Source organism: Chiloscyllium plagiosum, unplaced genomic scaffold (assembly GCF_037043375.1).
Source record: "Chiloscyllium plagiosum isolate Xiang-an unplaced genomic scaffold, Cpla_swu_hap1 HiC_scaffold_17, whole genome shotgun sequence".
NCBI lineage: Eukaryota > Metazoa > Chordata > Chondrichthyes > Orectolobiformes > Hemiscylliidae > Chiloscyllium > Chiloscyllium plagiosum.
Window position 1 is genome coordinate 26,106,575 of NW_028270155.1, and position 17,373 is coordinate 26,123,947.

The window sequence follows — 17,373 nt, forward strand, 5'->3', positions numbered from 1 at the left end:
GGAGTCCCATGTAAAGGACAAATAGGGAAATACAAGCAGGGACTCCAAGGGAGGTGAGTGCAGCTGAACAGGACCACCAGCCCATGGAAGAGAAGACCCATTCAAAACCCAGTAACTACCCACTCTGCTTCACAGGACAGTGATGGGGGTGCGTTTATGCCCTGGTTCCCAAAAATGACTCATGCGTCCAGACTCAGTGCACTTATCAGCACTGTATGGTCACTAGGGGACAGTTTATCTGCACCTGCAGCAAGCAGGCATGCTTAAATATGACCGCGGGCAGACAATTCATACATGATCAATGCAATGGCACCCATGTCATACCCATTCGATACTTAACAGGAAGAGGGATCGGGGCGACATGGGTGGACGGACAAACAGAAGGACAGAACAATGTCTGTTGTCGAGCAGTGATAGGATTTGTTTTCCTATTTAGAGAGACTTACGTGACAGAGACTCCAAACCTGTTTGCAGTAGGGACAATTGTGTCCCTTACAGTACCATGCCCCAGTGGGGGACATTTTCAGAGAAGGACAGTGACCCGCGCCATCAGTCAAGAGTTTTATGCTGACTGGCAGACCCCCACCACTTTGGGGTCATCTCTGGGATATGGATTCCTGTGATCTCTATCTTTGGGAGGCACAGCAGGGGTCATTAGCGCCAAAAACCGAAATTATCTTGTATGTGGCCTGACTATCCTAGGCAATAGCACCTTGAAAGCTCTGGAAGCAATTAACACAGAGCTGGCTGAACTCAGACTCTACACACAGCAGACACGTTACGTGGTGGATTATCAATTAGCACAGCAAGGGGAGTTTGCACAATTATTGGTGACAATTGCATTACTCATGTAATTGATGCCTCTTATAATATTACAGAAGCCATCAAAAATATCCGAGACCAGCTGCACAGTTCGACAGGGAGCCACAATTACAGACAGCTGGCTAAATTGGTTGCTAGGTAAATCATGGGGACCCTATTTGGCACATTGGGTAGTTTTTCTCATTGCACTCATGCTGGTATTCTGTGTGGGCCTAGGGTGTTTAAAGCTCTGCTGCACGATGGTACTGACAAGGACTGTGCCAGCAGCAAGTGTCACCATGGAAGAGCCCTCAACGAAATTGGCACTCCATGATACCCCTCGGGAGGAGGAGCTCCTAGAGATGACCTACCTCTACATGTAAATTGGGTATCTGCAGGAGATCTCCAAAGTCATCTCCTTGACCAGAAAAGGGGAGTGAAGAGGGAGATGACACGGGGCAGGGTGACACTAGGCACACGGACACACAAGATGGCCGCTGAGCCATCAGTTGGCCAACTTGACACATAAGATGGTTGCCAGATCACAACATGAAGAGAAACAGCAGAGCAGATACAGACACTGCCTGAGGCCACCAGAATGCGAGCACAATGCACTTGATTAGTTTAAGGTGGGTGGGGGAGAGGATGAGTAACATGAGTAACAAACACTGCCCGCTGAAGTGTCTGGGTCCAGCCAACACCTCTTATAGAAATGCTAACAACTTGCTACAGACTCAATACGAAATGTTAATAGCCAGGGCTGCAGTAATCATCCTTCTCAGGACGAGCGATTAGCGCCCATTACTACAGCAATGGATTTTCGTGCAGGTATTGAAACTGACATTGTTTACACTGGAACTGACAATGACTGCACGGAAATTAACAAAGGCTGCACTGGGACTGACAAAGACTGTATCGAAACTATCAAGGATTCGGTAATGATTACTGTAAACAAACCATGTATAACGTCAATAATCCCATCACCGACCTATTGTATCACAAGGTGTATAAAAATCTCTCGACATGTTCTCCGAGAGAAGACTCGCAGTTGACATCTATGCTGCTGGTGTTATTTCTCTCCCCGGAGCTCCGGTATTGCCTTGTGCAATAAACTCTGTCATTGAACCCCGACTCTGACTCCAAAACTGATGATTTTCCCCACAACAGTGTGATTACATTTTTGAGTACAATTTCTCTGAATAATGGAAATTCATCACTGATTGTGTAGCTGGCATTAATGTGTCCTTGCATGTAGATTTACCTGAATCACCATGTAATAGATGAGGAAGAGGAAATATGCCACTTCAGCTGCAACAACAAAAATGTGCAACCCGTTTGTGTACTGATAGAGACGGATACTCTGAAGAGTAGAATGTGTAAAGAAGGCGCCTGCAAAGTAGAATGGAAAATCAGTGCATTGCTTGACTGGCCTCATACTTAATAACATGCAAAGGATTTCAGACATGAGCTTAGATGCTTGTCTCTATTTACAATATCTATTCTGGAAATTGCAATAAGCTCACTTGCCAGAATAAGTCACCATGTTTGCTCACTAAAGGCCAGAGAATATATCCCCAGATCCAGTGATTAAATTAACTGCATACTTGGGCAGGCTGTTAACAGTTGCAAAAATACATCAGTGGCAGCTTTCCCTCACAAAATCCATCACATATTAAGTTTAGTCCCACCTCTTCCACATTGAAAGCAGAACATTGAATTTGAATCCAACTAGTTTCAATCAGGAGAGGAAACTGATCTTTATTGAAATTGACAAAATGGTTTAAGTACGTGTGGAAGTGTGAGCAACTCAGCTTTAACTCTAATCTTTCATCAAAACAACTTTCCCAATTGATTGTATGATATAAATATTTAGCTTGTTACAGTTGTATCCTGCTGTCGTCTTACGTTTTCACCAAATCAACATGTGGAAAGGATAAAGTTATGTAAAGGATATCTATTTACAGTGTGTCAAGTTGTTTATGTTTCCCAGGGGTCCACTTTTTGGATGTTTCACTAATCTCTGTGCTCCCCTCTTCCCTATTTGTAATACTTACCTAGTTCCATTCTTTGTAGACTAAAGTGAAATATAGAAACATCTTACAATTTTCATTCATGGATGTCAATTTTAAATTTTCAACTGAACATATTTTTTCCCCTGAATTTCCACTCAAACCTGGTTGCATATTACACAATACAAAATCTGTAATGAACAGAAACAATCAAGCAATTAAAAAAAACTAATATCTGCTTTAAGAATTATTATTTGATCCACTTAAAAATGCTAATTTTGTGCAGTTTGATTTTAAAAAAATAACTTTCTTCACTGTGTCACAGGGGTTGATTAAGTCTGTTGCCTATGTTTCAGAATAACAACAATAAGCAGATTTGATTCCTGCCCCAGCTAAAGTAGTTTTGGGAACTGCATCCTTGCCTTGTTCCTGAGAATGGAAGGCATTGGCAAACCACTACTGACAAAAACAAAACTGCCAAAGAAATAGCTCAGTATGAAGCATTGGCAGACACTGTACCAAAGGCCTGCCAGAGTACAGGAGATATGATAAAATAATTCCTATATTGATCATGGACCAAGCCCAGGCTGACTCTCCCAATTTCTGAAGAGTGGTTTGTAGTAGCTAGTATCTGTCACAACTCTAACACCTCTAAAAACAGTGGGCCATTCTCCAAAGACCTACTTTATTCACTAAAGATCCTATTATTGGTCCCACTGGTTTTATGACTTGTATGTCTGGGGGGTGGAGCTAAATGCTAAAACGATCTCATCCTGATACCAGAACACTGGATCCATTAGGTCATTGCTGCTAATGAAAGTCAGTGGCTGAAGCTTTATATATATTAGTGCTGTTGGTAACAGGGATATACAACACTCTAAATCTTTTTTTTGTAAATCAGGGCATAAGCAGAAGTTGCAGATGGAGACACCTGTAAGTTTATGGCCAATTTATACAGTAGTGGCACTGTGAATATTTGATGCTGATGAATGTTCAAAAGGATAACAGCATCTTAATAATATGAGGCTTTTCATCTTACCTATAGCATTACTTTCTAATATCAATGTAGCAATACAAAAAAGATTCACATTTGCATTATAGACTGTGAATTCCACAAAAACGGCTCTGGTGTAGGTATCCAGCCAGGTGTGGTCAAATAGATATTTGAGAACTCTGTAGAATAAAAGAGAATAATGCATGTCATTGAATACATCACGAAGGGCACTGGTTATTTAAATAATTCACTCAGTCACCTCGGCAGCTCTCGGCAGCTGTCAGAAAGTAGGATTCTGCCCCAAGGATCCTTGATCCTGTGAAGGGCCTGCAGTTAATTGCCTTAGTGGTGTGCTTTATGGTGAGGTTGCTTGGAGGAGGCAATGCAGATCTCTCACCAAGTGTCCAGCCAGCAGTTAAGATCTTTCAAGAAATAATGAGCAGATTAGATATGGTGGCCAAGTGGTAAGGTGTTGGTCTCGAAAAACAAAGAGTGTGGGTTCAATCCCCACCTGTTGCACATTTGTTTTGGGGCTATGGGGAGAAAGTAGTAGAATGGGGTTGAGTAACCTATCAGCCCTGATTGAATAGTGGAGCAAACCCGATGGGCTGAATAGCCTAATTTCTGCTCCTATGTCTTATGGTCTTATCCTCCCAACATCTCGATAAATTTCAACACATGATAGGAATATCAGTAAAAAGGTGAGAAAATGGAAGAATCAAGTTGGAGAAAGGGAATGTTTGCGAAATAGTTTTCTTCAGCCTAGTAGCCTGTTCAAAATTAACATTGGGAAATCTCATTCTTGAATTTTGCAACTTCACAGGAGCATAGAGCTACTGAATGAGAAAAGATTAAAATCCATCAAACTTAAAATTAATCAACCTATCAGGGATGTAATGAAACACCTCCAGAGTAGGAGAGACTTGAAGCTAGAACTCCTAACCTTAAATTCTCATCCTAAGTGTTTGATTTTATTTAACAAACTAGTTATTTTGACAATGCGGGTTGCCAGGAGGTTCGGTGTGAAGAGAAGATTGCTCAGTAAGAGCCTGGGAGGATAGAAAGGGGAAGTTTGTTTGAAAATTATAGAGAGTGAGTCAAATTGCATAATTCTACATGGATCTTGTGCATTTATTGCACTTCCCAGCATCTTTGCCAGAACTTTCACTATCTAACATCTCAAACAGGAAATTGCACACATTACTTAAAAGGCAAAATAATTATAGTGAGAAAAAACATACATAATGAATTTAAAGGAAGAGAAGTTATAGTCTTCAAATTGTTACCAGTTGTTTTGTTGTATGAATGTCTAATCTGAGTATCAAATGTCTCTCTGTTGAATGTTAACACTCTTGCAGTTATTTGGTATGATGCATAACTGTGGTCAACTGATTAAAGGAAATGGCACCTGAAGAGTTGAAAGCAGTCAGCTAAAGCCAGTTACCTGTAAGCATCCTGTGCATCTGTACCCAACTCTGCAACATAGCCACCCCCTCTGTACATGGCAAGTTTGCCCCAGATTGGATAACTACGCAATTCTGATTGGCTCTGATATTGCCAGACATAATCCAGGTCTGAGGAATTCAGAGATACTGACGCATTCCACTGGAGGCTGTAGTCAGAGAGGTCTTCATTATCCAAGGAATACAGAGCATGGCATTCTTTTATAGAACTCCTCAGTTTTTTTGGTACGCAACAAATATTATTCTTTATTCTCAGTTGGCGAATGCGGGCAGACCCAACCAGCTTAGAGTTGCCATCGGTGACAAAACCTGAAATTTAAAAAATAAAATTATCTGCTTTCTCATTAATTTATTGCTACAGACTCCCTGAAGTACTTTCGATGTGGATTATTCAAGAGAGAAATTACAAAGATAATTTTAATGAGCAAGAACAGGTAGTTTTGTGTCAAGTGGGATGATGAAATCTTTTACAAATCTCAAATTCAAACTCCATAGGTTTGAACATACTCACTTCAGAATTAAAAGGAGGGAGGACTGGGACAAAATAGACAACCAGCCACGTACAGGGGGCAGCTTGTTTTAAATATTTTGAAGTGCCTCTGTATTTTCTACTTTATTTCTCAACGAGGTTTTACCCTTGCTATCTGGGTTCCATGCAGCACAGCAATTCTGGCAGCTAAGTGGAGGCAAGGACTGTTGCATGGTAGAGGTAAGTACATATATTAGCACTGCCCAAGGCCTGAAAAGAGGAAAAATGCTGTCCCCCCTCATAGAACCCCTACAGTTTGGAAACAAGCCATTCTGCCCAGCAAGTCTGTACCAACCCTCCAAAGAGCATCCACTCAAACACATCCTATCCCTGTACCCCTGCATGTCTCATGGCCAATCAACCTACCCTGCACATCTTTGGACTGTGGGAAGAAACCCATGTGGACATGAGGAGAATGTGCAAACTCCAGACAACCTGAGGTTAGAATCAAACCTGAGCAATTGAACAATCCCCACAGCTATCATTATTAATACTTGTCTCAAACAAGTGCCTGCAACAAAACAACCTCAGTTACCATCTGTCCCATCTCTGCTCCTGATCTGTTTCCTTGATTACATCTTGATATTCCAAATCTGACTCACTTTGACATCTCTACTCAGCAACAGGAAATTTGCTTACTCCTGAGATAATGCCACTTACATATGGTTCTGCCTTCACTACTCCCCACTCTGAATTGTGTGGTAGTTACATCCCTGCAATACCTCCCAACACAAATTCCTCAAAATCATTTGCTATTATTATGGCTAAACTGTGCAGCTGAACGAAGGTACACTTGTCATTAAGCAAAACGTGTAAATCTAGTTTTATCTCACTCTTGGGCTGAATAGTTAAGATCATGACTTATGATCTGCCCAATGGCTTAGCATCAAACACACAAGCAAGATTCTTTGAAAGTTGTGTTACAATTTGTATTTATATTTTGAAAGAACAGATTGTGATTTAATTTTCCAATCATCATTGTACAATATGAAATGTATACAATGCTGCTTGAAATGGAAAGTTGGTGTAAACATTTTAAAAATCATTGAATTGAGCTGTTCATTATAATTATTAGGCAATACAATGGAAACTGTGTGTAAAACATTCATAATTAACAGAAAAGAAACTGTTTGCCTTCTTTTAAATCCAGGTTACCAAATTGTATAAAACTATAAGCGATAAAATCAAGCAGGGTTCTTCACTTACCTTCTCCATTTCTTAGCATTTTGATGATAAACAGGAGCACGTGGGAAATAGCAGTGCCAATGCCAGTGCCCGTGTTAGGTCATTATTAGATGGTGTACTAATTAACTGATGTTCCAGTGAACAATTACTTCTTTCACTAATAATTAAAAATGCTTTAGGCTCCAATTTAAATAGTCAACCTATAAAGTCACGTTCCTGATTAAAACTAACATGCAGGTGAGCAAAAACCTGATGGTACAACTTTCAGGGGAGGATCATGACTGAGAGATTTGGGAGTTGGGCAGAGGATGGTTTATATTGTAAGTACCTCAATCAAGATTTGGAGATTCCGCTGTTGGACTGGGGTGTACAAAGTTAAAAAATCACACAACACCAGGTTATAGTCCAACAGGTTTAATTGGAAGCACACTAGCTTTCGGAGTGCCGCTCCACAACCACCTGATGAAGGAGCGGCGCTCTGAAAGCTAGTGCTTCCAATTAAACCTGTTGGACTATAACCTGGTGTTGCGTGATTTTTAACTTTGTACCTCAATCAAGATGTGGAGGTGCCAGTTTTGGACTGGGGTTGACAAAGTCAGATATTACAAAATTCCAGATTATAGTCCAATAGGTTTATTTGAAATCATGAGCTTTCAGAGTACTGCTTGATCAATGTCACACTTCACCTGATGAAGGAGCAGCACTCTGAAAGCTTGTGATTTCAAATAAATCGGCTGGATATAATCTGGCATCACGTGACTTCTGACTTTGAATACCTCAAGCGAAACAACATTTTCTAATTAGTAATGGAGAAAAGTCAGTTTGAATTTTAGTCCGTGATTCATTAATAATTCAACTATTCTCAAAATCACCACTTTTATTATTGGGCCACAATCTCTGCTTAGGGTCTGAGATGTCCTTAGTCTCACCCACATTTATGTTTGAGCAGTAATTTAGCAGAATAGTAAAATACATTGGTTAATTCCTTGAAGTATTTGGTAAATGATGATCTTGTTTATGCCTGAGCTCAAGTTGCTTGATAATGGCACATTTGGTCAGGAAATAGAATTAAAAATGCTCCTATTACAACTCTGGAATTCTTCAACATGGTGGTAGAAAATTATTAAAGTAAGATCTCGCATGTTGATATTCAGCTGTTCATTTCTCCATAGTTGTTATTAAAAACATTTGATCATGTGATACTACATAGTTTAATTCAGGTAGTGGCAGCTTTAATAATTCTAGTCTTTTTGTTCATTATAAGTAGAAAACAATAGATGCATGATCCCATATTTTAGAAACACAATTGTTTGCCTCACCTGGGTAGAAACCAAATAAATTTGTAATGAGTGTACTGTTTGCCCACTTGAAGAAATCATTGTAACTCATGATGTCGTCAAAACCACTTGTGAAGCTGTTTTCAATGGCTTTATTTAGATAATAAGAATTTGGATCTCGCTGACCATACGCAACCAACAGCAACATCCACAGAAATCCCAAATACACTGGAAAAAAAATCAAGGTGATAAAAAGTATGACATCAAACGATTGCTGTAATCAAATATCACAATAATTCAAATTTGTTAAAACATCAACTAATCCAATCAAGGATTGTAGAATTCCAATATAAAAATGTGGCTATGTACTTAATATTATTCACTGTATTGCATTCTAACAAATGTCTGTTATTTGATATATTTTGCAATTTGCATTATTTATTCATTACCTTGATAATACATAGTAAAGCAGCCAGTTATAACAGGAAATATTGAACAGAAGATGATCTTATTCCAGGACATAAGACATATACTTCAATATGTAAGCATTAATAAATTATATTATTGGTGTATCTTTATCAAATATGTATTTCAAGGGATAAAGTACAGAAAAAGATTAAGAAAATATAACAAGTGGATTGTTGTGAGATGAGGAAGATTCTATGGACCATTGAAAAAGTGGGAGAAAATCAGATACGGATCTTCTACCCCTTCCCAACAGATCTCAATTTTCTAACTGGGGAAAGGGCCAGGTATGCTTCAAACAGGTGGGAAACCCAAATAAAACAGGGTCATTTGAACTTGGTGCTGAGTTCAAATTGTTTTGGCAGTTCTGTGATCCCAAACTGATGCTTTTTGTAATTTTTCTTGTTGCTGCATGGACCTCCAAGGTTCTTCGCAGATGGAATAGATACAGATGCTCTTGAAGGTTGGATTAGTACCATGATTTGAATTTTTTAAAAAAAATCCCTTGCTCTTTAATCTTGAAACAAAAAGACATAACCTGTCATTGGGACTTAAACCAAAGTGCCATTGATTTTGATGGACAGGCCACCTGATACAGGATAGATAAAGAAAATGATCATCTGTTCCACATTATTCAATAGAACTCTTTGATGAAATTTCCCAATGGCAGTCATAATGTCATAATTGGCTTAGTTCAAAAATTAGGAGAAAGTGAGGACTGCAGATGCTGGAGATCAGAGCTGAAAAATGTGTTGCTGGAAAAGCACAGCAGGTCAGGCAGCATCCAAGGAGCAAGAGAATCGACGTTTCGGGCATAAGACCTTCTTCCTGAAGAAGGGCTTATGCCCAAAACGTCGATTCTCCTGCTCCTTGGATGCTGCCTGACCTGCTGTGCTTTTCCAGCAACACATTTTTCAGCTTAGTTCAAAAACTACAAATCACTCAACTCAGGGGTCTATATTAGATTGTTGGCTTAATTTATACATAGTCAGCAGCTATGCAAGTGGCATGGAAAGCATAAGGAGCAAGAAAGTAGGTGAGGGAGACATAAATTGGCAGTGAGGTGGAAATGGGTATATGAGAGCACACAGAAGTACTGGCAGATGAGGAGCTGTGAGTACTGCTGGCTACAGAGCCTAATAACTGGATGAATCTCCAGACAATCACAGCAGGTTTTCTAATCATCCCTGCCTTGGCACACATCTACTCCCATGTTTCTGGGATTGGCAGGCTTGAGTCTATTCTGCCCCTACCTCCCCAAAGTGACAGGATCATTTCAACTGAGGTGAATCTATGGGCTGTAACATGTTCTAACTTCAGCTACCCATTTTATTTGTGGAAATCCAAACCATATTCCTTAATATCTTAACTGTAAACTAGCAATACTGTAAGAGAAATTTAACATTCTGTTACCTTCCTCACCAATATAAAGCATAGATAACAATTGAACAATATGGCAATACACACATAATCTATGTCTAAATCCGAATGGCTGCTAAATTCAATAGAATCTTTTTTGAAAAAAATAGTTTGGATGGCCATCTAAAACAGACATTAAGCTGCTTTAATCATTATTGAGGAACATACTGTCAAATTAAACAAATCTTTACCCGGAAATTAATCAGTAGTGAATAGATCAAGCGTACACTTAGCTCAAGTTTCTGGTAGTTTACTTGCTAACTCATTTCTTGATCCTAAAATCTCCATTATTAGATCAAGGAAACTGAACAATATGCTTATTCATCTTGAATAAGCATTCAAGATGTTTGCATCTCACAACAAAACCATGCCATCACCACTAATTGTGGAGTCAGACTGAACATTTACTGGAATAAAGATCTTTACTTGAGAACATCCCGAAGAAGCTCTTGTTAACTGTCAAAAGTGAGTAACTTTTTAGCTTATGGGGCAGACTTGATGGGCTGAAGAGCCATTTTCAGTGCTGTAGATCATAATGACTCTATTTATAGTGGGATTGTATAATGTGCTTTTAACAGCTCCCTTGGAATCTTGTGAAAGTAGTTTTTTTCTTAATCCTGTTTATTTACATTTTCACATTTTTCTTTTACAAATCTCCTTCCAGTGGGTTCTATCTTTCATCATTTTGTGATCCAATGAGGCCAAGAGTTAAGCAAGCCACCGAATTATATGAATCTTGTAATCTCTGGCCACTCTGGGCTCCATTAACAGAAGGTTTAATAACTGCAGACTAGCCAACTTGTCCCTTCCTTGTTACTATCTTAATGTAAACATGTGAAAGAAGTTGAAAGGTTAGAAGAAATAGCATTTAAGAAGGTATTTTCTTACCAAGTATTTCCCTGATCAAGCCAAATACTTTCTGCTCTTTAATGGAATTTTTCTTCATGTGTTCGACTTCACTCTGAGGTGGTGGCTGGTAGATATTATTGCTGCTGTCTCTGCGAGTTGTTAGCAGTGCGTTGGGGTCTCCTTCAGAAAACCATATGTTATGAAAATGAATCCTATTTTCATACATTTCTACTACTTTTCTGAAACCAAACTTTTTTTTCAAACATCCAGAACCAGGGTCTAGAGTTTGAAGATTCAGGGTAAGCCACGTATGAGTGAGACGAGGAGATATTTCCTCACCATAGCGTAGAGATGTCTGCCACAGAAAGTGTTGAAGCCAAAACATTGAATGTTTTCAGGAGAAACTTAGACATAGTTCTTAGGGCTAAAGATATCAAAGGATATGGGGAGAAAGCAGGAACAGGGTACTGACTTGGATGGTAAGCTATAATGATACTGAATAGCAGAGCAGGGCTGAATGGCCACTCCTATTTTTAGATGTGTTCCCAGCACCACACTGTTCTACCTCACTACAATGATTGATCTTGACAGACTGCACCATAGCATATCCACGTAACTACATTTGGCAGGAGAAAGGGCATTTTATTCCTTCTCCCCGCAAAAATTCTCTGCTTCTGTGAAACAGTTCATCCAAGAACCAAGAAGGGAACCAAAATAAATAGAAGATACCTTTTTCCTTTTATTGATTTTACTAAAAGATATAACATACCATATTAGTCTTAAATGTGATTGAAACTCGATAAACATAGCTTTGAAGCATTGGAATTCCAGAATAAAAATTTTAAAATTGCACAGTATTTATTGTAGCTGGGACAGTTAAGCCTCCATTTTGAGAGACCTAGACTTATGAGAGTATAAGTTAGATTTGTGGAACTATACGTTACATCACAAGATTTATTATCAACCATTCTATATGGTTGAGCTCAGGCAGAAAAAGACATATTTACCTATTGTTAGTAATGTTTCACCTGACCTACAGTTCAGCTTCTCCTGTCAGATACAAAAATCTTTGCCAGAAAATAAATGTTGCTTCCCTTCAAGCACATAGGCACAAAGGCCTATTTTTATATGACTTGCATGTGGAGGTATAACCTCCTAAATCAGCTTTTTCGCATGTCACTTTAAAAGATTATTTTGTCCTGCTTTTTTTTGAAGAGAGGTTGTAAAGCAGGGGTGCCAAACTAGCTACTGAAGACAACTTAAGAAAACAAATTGTGAGGCCTTGGGGTCTTTCAGAGTTGGAACAATGGAACCAGCCTGGGTGTGGCTAGCTCTCACAGATTGCTGGGTTTTAGTTTTTCAGTGGCATCAGAAGCCATTGGAATCTCAAAAGAGTTGGGAGCTTCAGTGAATGCTTCCTAGCTGCTACTCTTTCTGAAATACCTCTTGATATTGTTTCCTCCTGGTTTGGAGAACTACGTGTAAGAATCTGTGTCTGAATTTGCCTTTTTGCCAGGGGCTGTGTTTATGGGATGTTACTGAACTGAAACTGTGAATTAGTAATGCATCTAATATTTGATTAAGTTTTCCAATCATTAAGTTATTCAAAATTCCTCCTTTTAATTATTTTAACTAGAATGTTTCATTAAATTGTGTTTTTCGTAATGTTGAGTAGTTTGATGAGTTGCATTGTTTCTAGAACATGACACTTCACATTTATCTATAAAATAAAAAAAAGTTAGGATCTAGGCATCTTCTTAAAATATTTTGAGGGGGTTTGGTCTGGTCCATAACATAGCATTAATTTCATTCAAGTTCAGTTAAGGAAAGGAGAAAAGCACCATGCAATACATTTAGTTTAGAGAAATCACCTGAAGTTGATAATGTGCTGTCAATTGGACCTTCGCCATCATCTTCCTGTTCCACTTTCTTCAAAACCAATGCAAAGAAAGCAGCAAAACCCAAAACCTGAAGCAACAGAAACATCGTAGATTTTTTTCATAAGTACACATGAGTCAGATTTATTCCAGTACATTGAACATTTCCAGCTACAAATTGAATCTTTTGCTTTCATTCATTATTGCTATGTATTCACATTTTAAATTACATTCAGTTGCCTTCCATATTTCTTCTGGTGGTATATCTTGACTACGTCTAAAAATGTACATGTTTTTACCAATTCGCTTGAACTAAGTAGTTTTTTCGTAAAAGAATGTACAGTGGTATATTTCAATGGTACAGTAATTCGGCTTAATTCATGCATGAATGCAGCCATCTCATTATTTAACATGAGTTATGTAAGAGTTCTTTGGAAGTTGAATTAATTTGATCCAATTGTCTCAAATCCATTGAAATTGAGCCCTTGCCTATTCAGCTCTGTGAGCTGGAGCACTGGCCCAAATAAAATGCTGCTTCTGCTAAATCTTTTGTAGTTGTTGTTACTTTGTTTTGATTGGCAAAATGAAATATGGGTTTTAAGAAATCTTAATGAGGTTAGTAAAGTTTAATGAGACGATATATGGGGTCATGAGGTTGGTAATATATTAGCATGGTTTGAGGTTGAGTGAACACAGACAAGAGTGAGAATAAACAGTTTATTTTGCATTGGAAATGACTATCTAGCAGAGTGCAGCCATCAATGTTTGGGGTTCACCGCTTCTGAAAATCTGTATCAATTACTTAAATAAGGGATGGAATATACTATTCCCATATTTGTTGGCGATGCACAGCCAGGTAGGAAAGTAAGCTGAGAAGAGGCTAACAATGATCTCTGAGCAAGGTAAGTGTCTGGCAGGATACTGGAAAGTGGAGACTAATAGGGAAATACAAAATTATCCACATTTGTAAGAAAATGGGGAAACAGAATGTTTTTAAATGGTGCAAGACTCATAAAATGCTAGTTGGCAGCGAGAGACTTGGGGGTCCTCATACATCAATCTCAATGTTAATGTGCAGGAAAACAAATTCTATTTTGATCTTTATTGCAAGGGATTGCAATATATCAGTGAAGAAGTCTTGTTTCAATCATAACAGATTTGGTGACACTATAGTTGGAGTGCTGTATACAGTACTGATCTCTTCATCTACAGAAAGGTCTGTCTGTCTTGGAGGTAGTGCAGTTAAGACTCACTGGATTGATTATTAGTATGGGTTGAGAAAAAATAGAGTGGAATGGGCCAATGCTGTTTGGAGTTTAGAAGAATATGAGGTGACCTGATTGAAACATACTAAAATCTTTGAGAAGCTTGATAAGGTAGATGCTGGGCAGCTGTTTCCTGCACTGAAGTGTCTGTAACTAAAAAGTCCTAGGGCAAACACTTCTGCCCTCCCTTATGATTTGGATGTGCAAAGGGCTTTGAATTAGATGTGTGTCAGCATACGAACAAGGAACAAAAGTAGGTCACTTACTCCTTCAAGCCTGCTCCACCATTCAATAAGATCATAGTTGATCCAATATTAATCTCAACTCTACGTTCCTGCTTATGCCTGATCATCTTTCATGCATCTGGTAATCAAGAATCTATGTAGCTCTACCTTAAAAATGTTTAAAGATTCTGCATCCATTGCCTTTTCAAAAAAGAGAATTCAAAGGACTGACTGAGAGAAAAAAAATTACTTATCTCTGTCTTAAATGGGTGCCCACCAATTTTAAAATGTGGTCTAACACTACCGGTGAAGTCAACTGCCCTCTCTCCTCTTTGGAGAGGAAAAAGTGAGGACTGCAGACGCTGGAGATCAGAGCTGAAAAGCTGCGCTTTTCCAGCAACACATTTTCAGCTCTTCTCCCCTTTGTCAGGATTAAGTCAGGAGTAAGTGAGCCCATGGCTGAACTTTCCACCCACTGCTATTGAGAACATAATGCTGTCAATTAATGACTATTTACTTTCCCATCTCTAACTGCCTCCATTTCCTAAACCCTCCATCTTCATTTTCATCTATACCCTTGGTGTCCTAAAACATGCATGTTTGTGATTCTATCCATAGGCTGGGAGGATATTTTGGAAGTAAAAAGCAATCCTGGAGATTAAGGATGTGTCCCCTCATCCTCCACGATCACTTATACAATATATCTGTAAGTTATGTGAACAGTACAAACAAGGAAATTGTGTAAGCCGCATTAATAAGATCCTGGCTGATCTGATTTTGCCCTCAACTCTATATTCCTGCATATCCCCAAATTATGTCTTATAATTTACCATAACTGTAGTAACTCACTAACATAGAGAAGAACACTTCATTATCATCACATTTGATGATGCAACTGGGTTCAAGTGCACACCATCTGTCTATTACCTTCAAAGGTTGTGTAATTAGAACACTTTCAAAGAAGGAGATGGCCATGGAGATGAGCCATTTGATTGAACTGTCTTTGCCATAGTGTAATCCATACAGCATGGTAAAGAAGGCTGATACACCACTGGTCACTGCAACCAAAGCCCATCCAATGAAGACAAACCACCAGGGTAACCCTTTCGAACAATGTCCTTTTTTGCTGTCTTCAGAAAGACTAGGGGTAGGAGAGAACCTGCAGAGAAAGGAATGAGAGGTTACGGATAAAAACTGATAATTAGACAACCTTTAACATTTGGATTAATGTAATGGTTCCAGTGAACTTCTCAACATTAAATTCTACCCAGAAAATATTAGAGTAAAAAGTACATCTAGGATTCTTTTAAAAAATGTATTTATAGTTTACCTTTCCTTTCTTAAAGATTCCCATGCAGGACAGGTTGGTGAGCTTTGATTGGTGCTGCTCTGGAGTTAGCTGCTGAAATGTATGTGAGCAGACAAGCAGGATGCTGGAAGAACACAGCAAGTTAGGCAGCATCAGGAGCTGGACAAGTTCACGTTTCGGGCATAACCCTTCTTTAGAACTTGGGGTAGGTATCAGGGAACTGCAGATAAAGGGGGTGGCAGGGTCAGGGTGGTGAAGTGGGATAGGTGAAGACAGGTAGAGGGTATGACGTGGTTGGTCAATGGGAGGAATGAATCCGGTTGGTGGCTGGGAGGAGTGGAAGGGAGGGGGAAAGGCTGGGAAGGGAGTCGGGGGAAGGGAAGTGAGGTTATTTGAATATTGGAGAACTCAATGTTTTATCTTCCGGGCTGTAGGCTGCCCAGGTGGAAGGTGAGATGTTGTTCCTCCAATTTGCAGTGTGGTTCGTTGTGGCAATGGAGGACGCCAAGGATGGTCTTTTTTTTAGATTAGATTACTTACAGTGTGGAAACAGGTCCTTCGGCCCAACAAGTCCACACCGACCCACCGAAGCACAACCCACCCAGTCCCATTCACCTACGTTTACCCCTTCGCCTAACACTACAGGCAATTTAGCCTGGCCAATTCACCTAACCTGCACATTTTTTGGATTGTGGGAGGAAACCGGAGCACCCGGAGGAAACCCACGCAGACACGGGGAGAATGTACAAACTCCACACAGAGAGTCCCTTGAGACAGGAATTGAACCCAGGTCTCTGGCGCTGTGAAGCAGCAGTAGTAACCACTGTGCCACCGTGCCGCCCCACTGTGCCACCGTGCCGCCCATGTCGGAAAGAAAGTGGGAAGGGAAATTAAAATGGGCAGTGACTGGGAGGTTTGGTCAGCCCCTGTGGGCCCAGCTGAGATGCTCGGCGACACATTCCCTTAGTTTATGTTTGGTCTCTCTGATGCAGAGAAGACCACATCGGGAGCATCAGATACAGTAAACTAGGTTGGAAGAGAGGCAGGTGAACCTCTGTCTCACCTGGAAGGACTGGTTGGGGCCTTGGATGAAGGTGAGGGGTGTGGTGTACCAGCAGGTTTTGCATCATTTCCGGTTGCAGGGGAAGGTACCTACAGGTTCAGGGGTTGGTGTGGAGAGTGGCAGAAACCAAGGACAATCAAAGGGAACGGTCCTTGCAGAAGGCAGAGAAGGGTGGGAGGGTAAGGTGTTCTTGGTGGTGAGGTCTAGTTGGAGTTGGGGGAAGTGTTTAAGGATAATGCGTTGAATGTGGAGACTGGTGGCGTGGTAGGTGAGGACAAGGGGGGGTTTGTGTTTAGAAGGGGAGGCTTCATAGCAATGGAATGGGAAATGGAGGTGGTGTGGTGGAGGGCTGTCTGGATGACAAAGTGGTAAAAGCATATTGTTCAAAATAGGTGGACATTTGGGATGCTTGGGAGTGGAATGCCTCCTCATCTGAACAGATGTGGCAGAAGCGGAGGAATTGGGAGAACAGGATGGAATTCTTGCAGGATACAAGGTGGGAGGAGCTGTAGTCCAGGTAGTTGTGAGAGTCTGTGGGTTTATAGTAAACATCCATCAGGAGACTGCTGCTGGAGATGGAAATGGAGTGGTCAAGAAAGAGGAGTGAGGTGTCCAAGATGGTCCGAGATGTACGTGGGAGCAGC

The 17,373-nt window shown here is 40.0% G+C and overlaps 1 protein-coding gene across 1 annotated transcript in view; it reads right to left on the reverse strand.

Annotated features, from left to right (window-relative positions):
- Positions 1-17,373, reverse strand: part of LOC122558718 (polycystin-1-like protein 2) — a 136,323-nt gene that overhangs the window by 21,317 nt on the left and 97,633 nt on the right. Inside the window, exons 33-39 of the mRNA XM_087995759.1 lie at positions 15,285-15,516; positions 12,863-12,959; positions 11,031-11,171; positions 8,301-8,486; positions 5,249-5,576; positions 3,850-3,983; positions 2,063-2,190 (exon numbers count right to left, since the gene is read on the reverse strand). Coding sequence (XP_087851885.1) covers positions 2,063-2,190; positions 3,850-3,983; positions 5,249-5,576; positions 8,301-8,486; positions 11,031-11,171; positions 12,863-12,959; positions 15,285-15,516 — 1,246 coding nt within the window. The remainder of the gene's footprint in view (positions 1-2,062; positions 2,191-3,849; positions 3,984-5,248; positions 5,577-8,300; positions 8,487-11,030; positions 11,172-12,862; positions 12,960-15,284; positions 15,517-17,373) is intronic.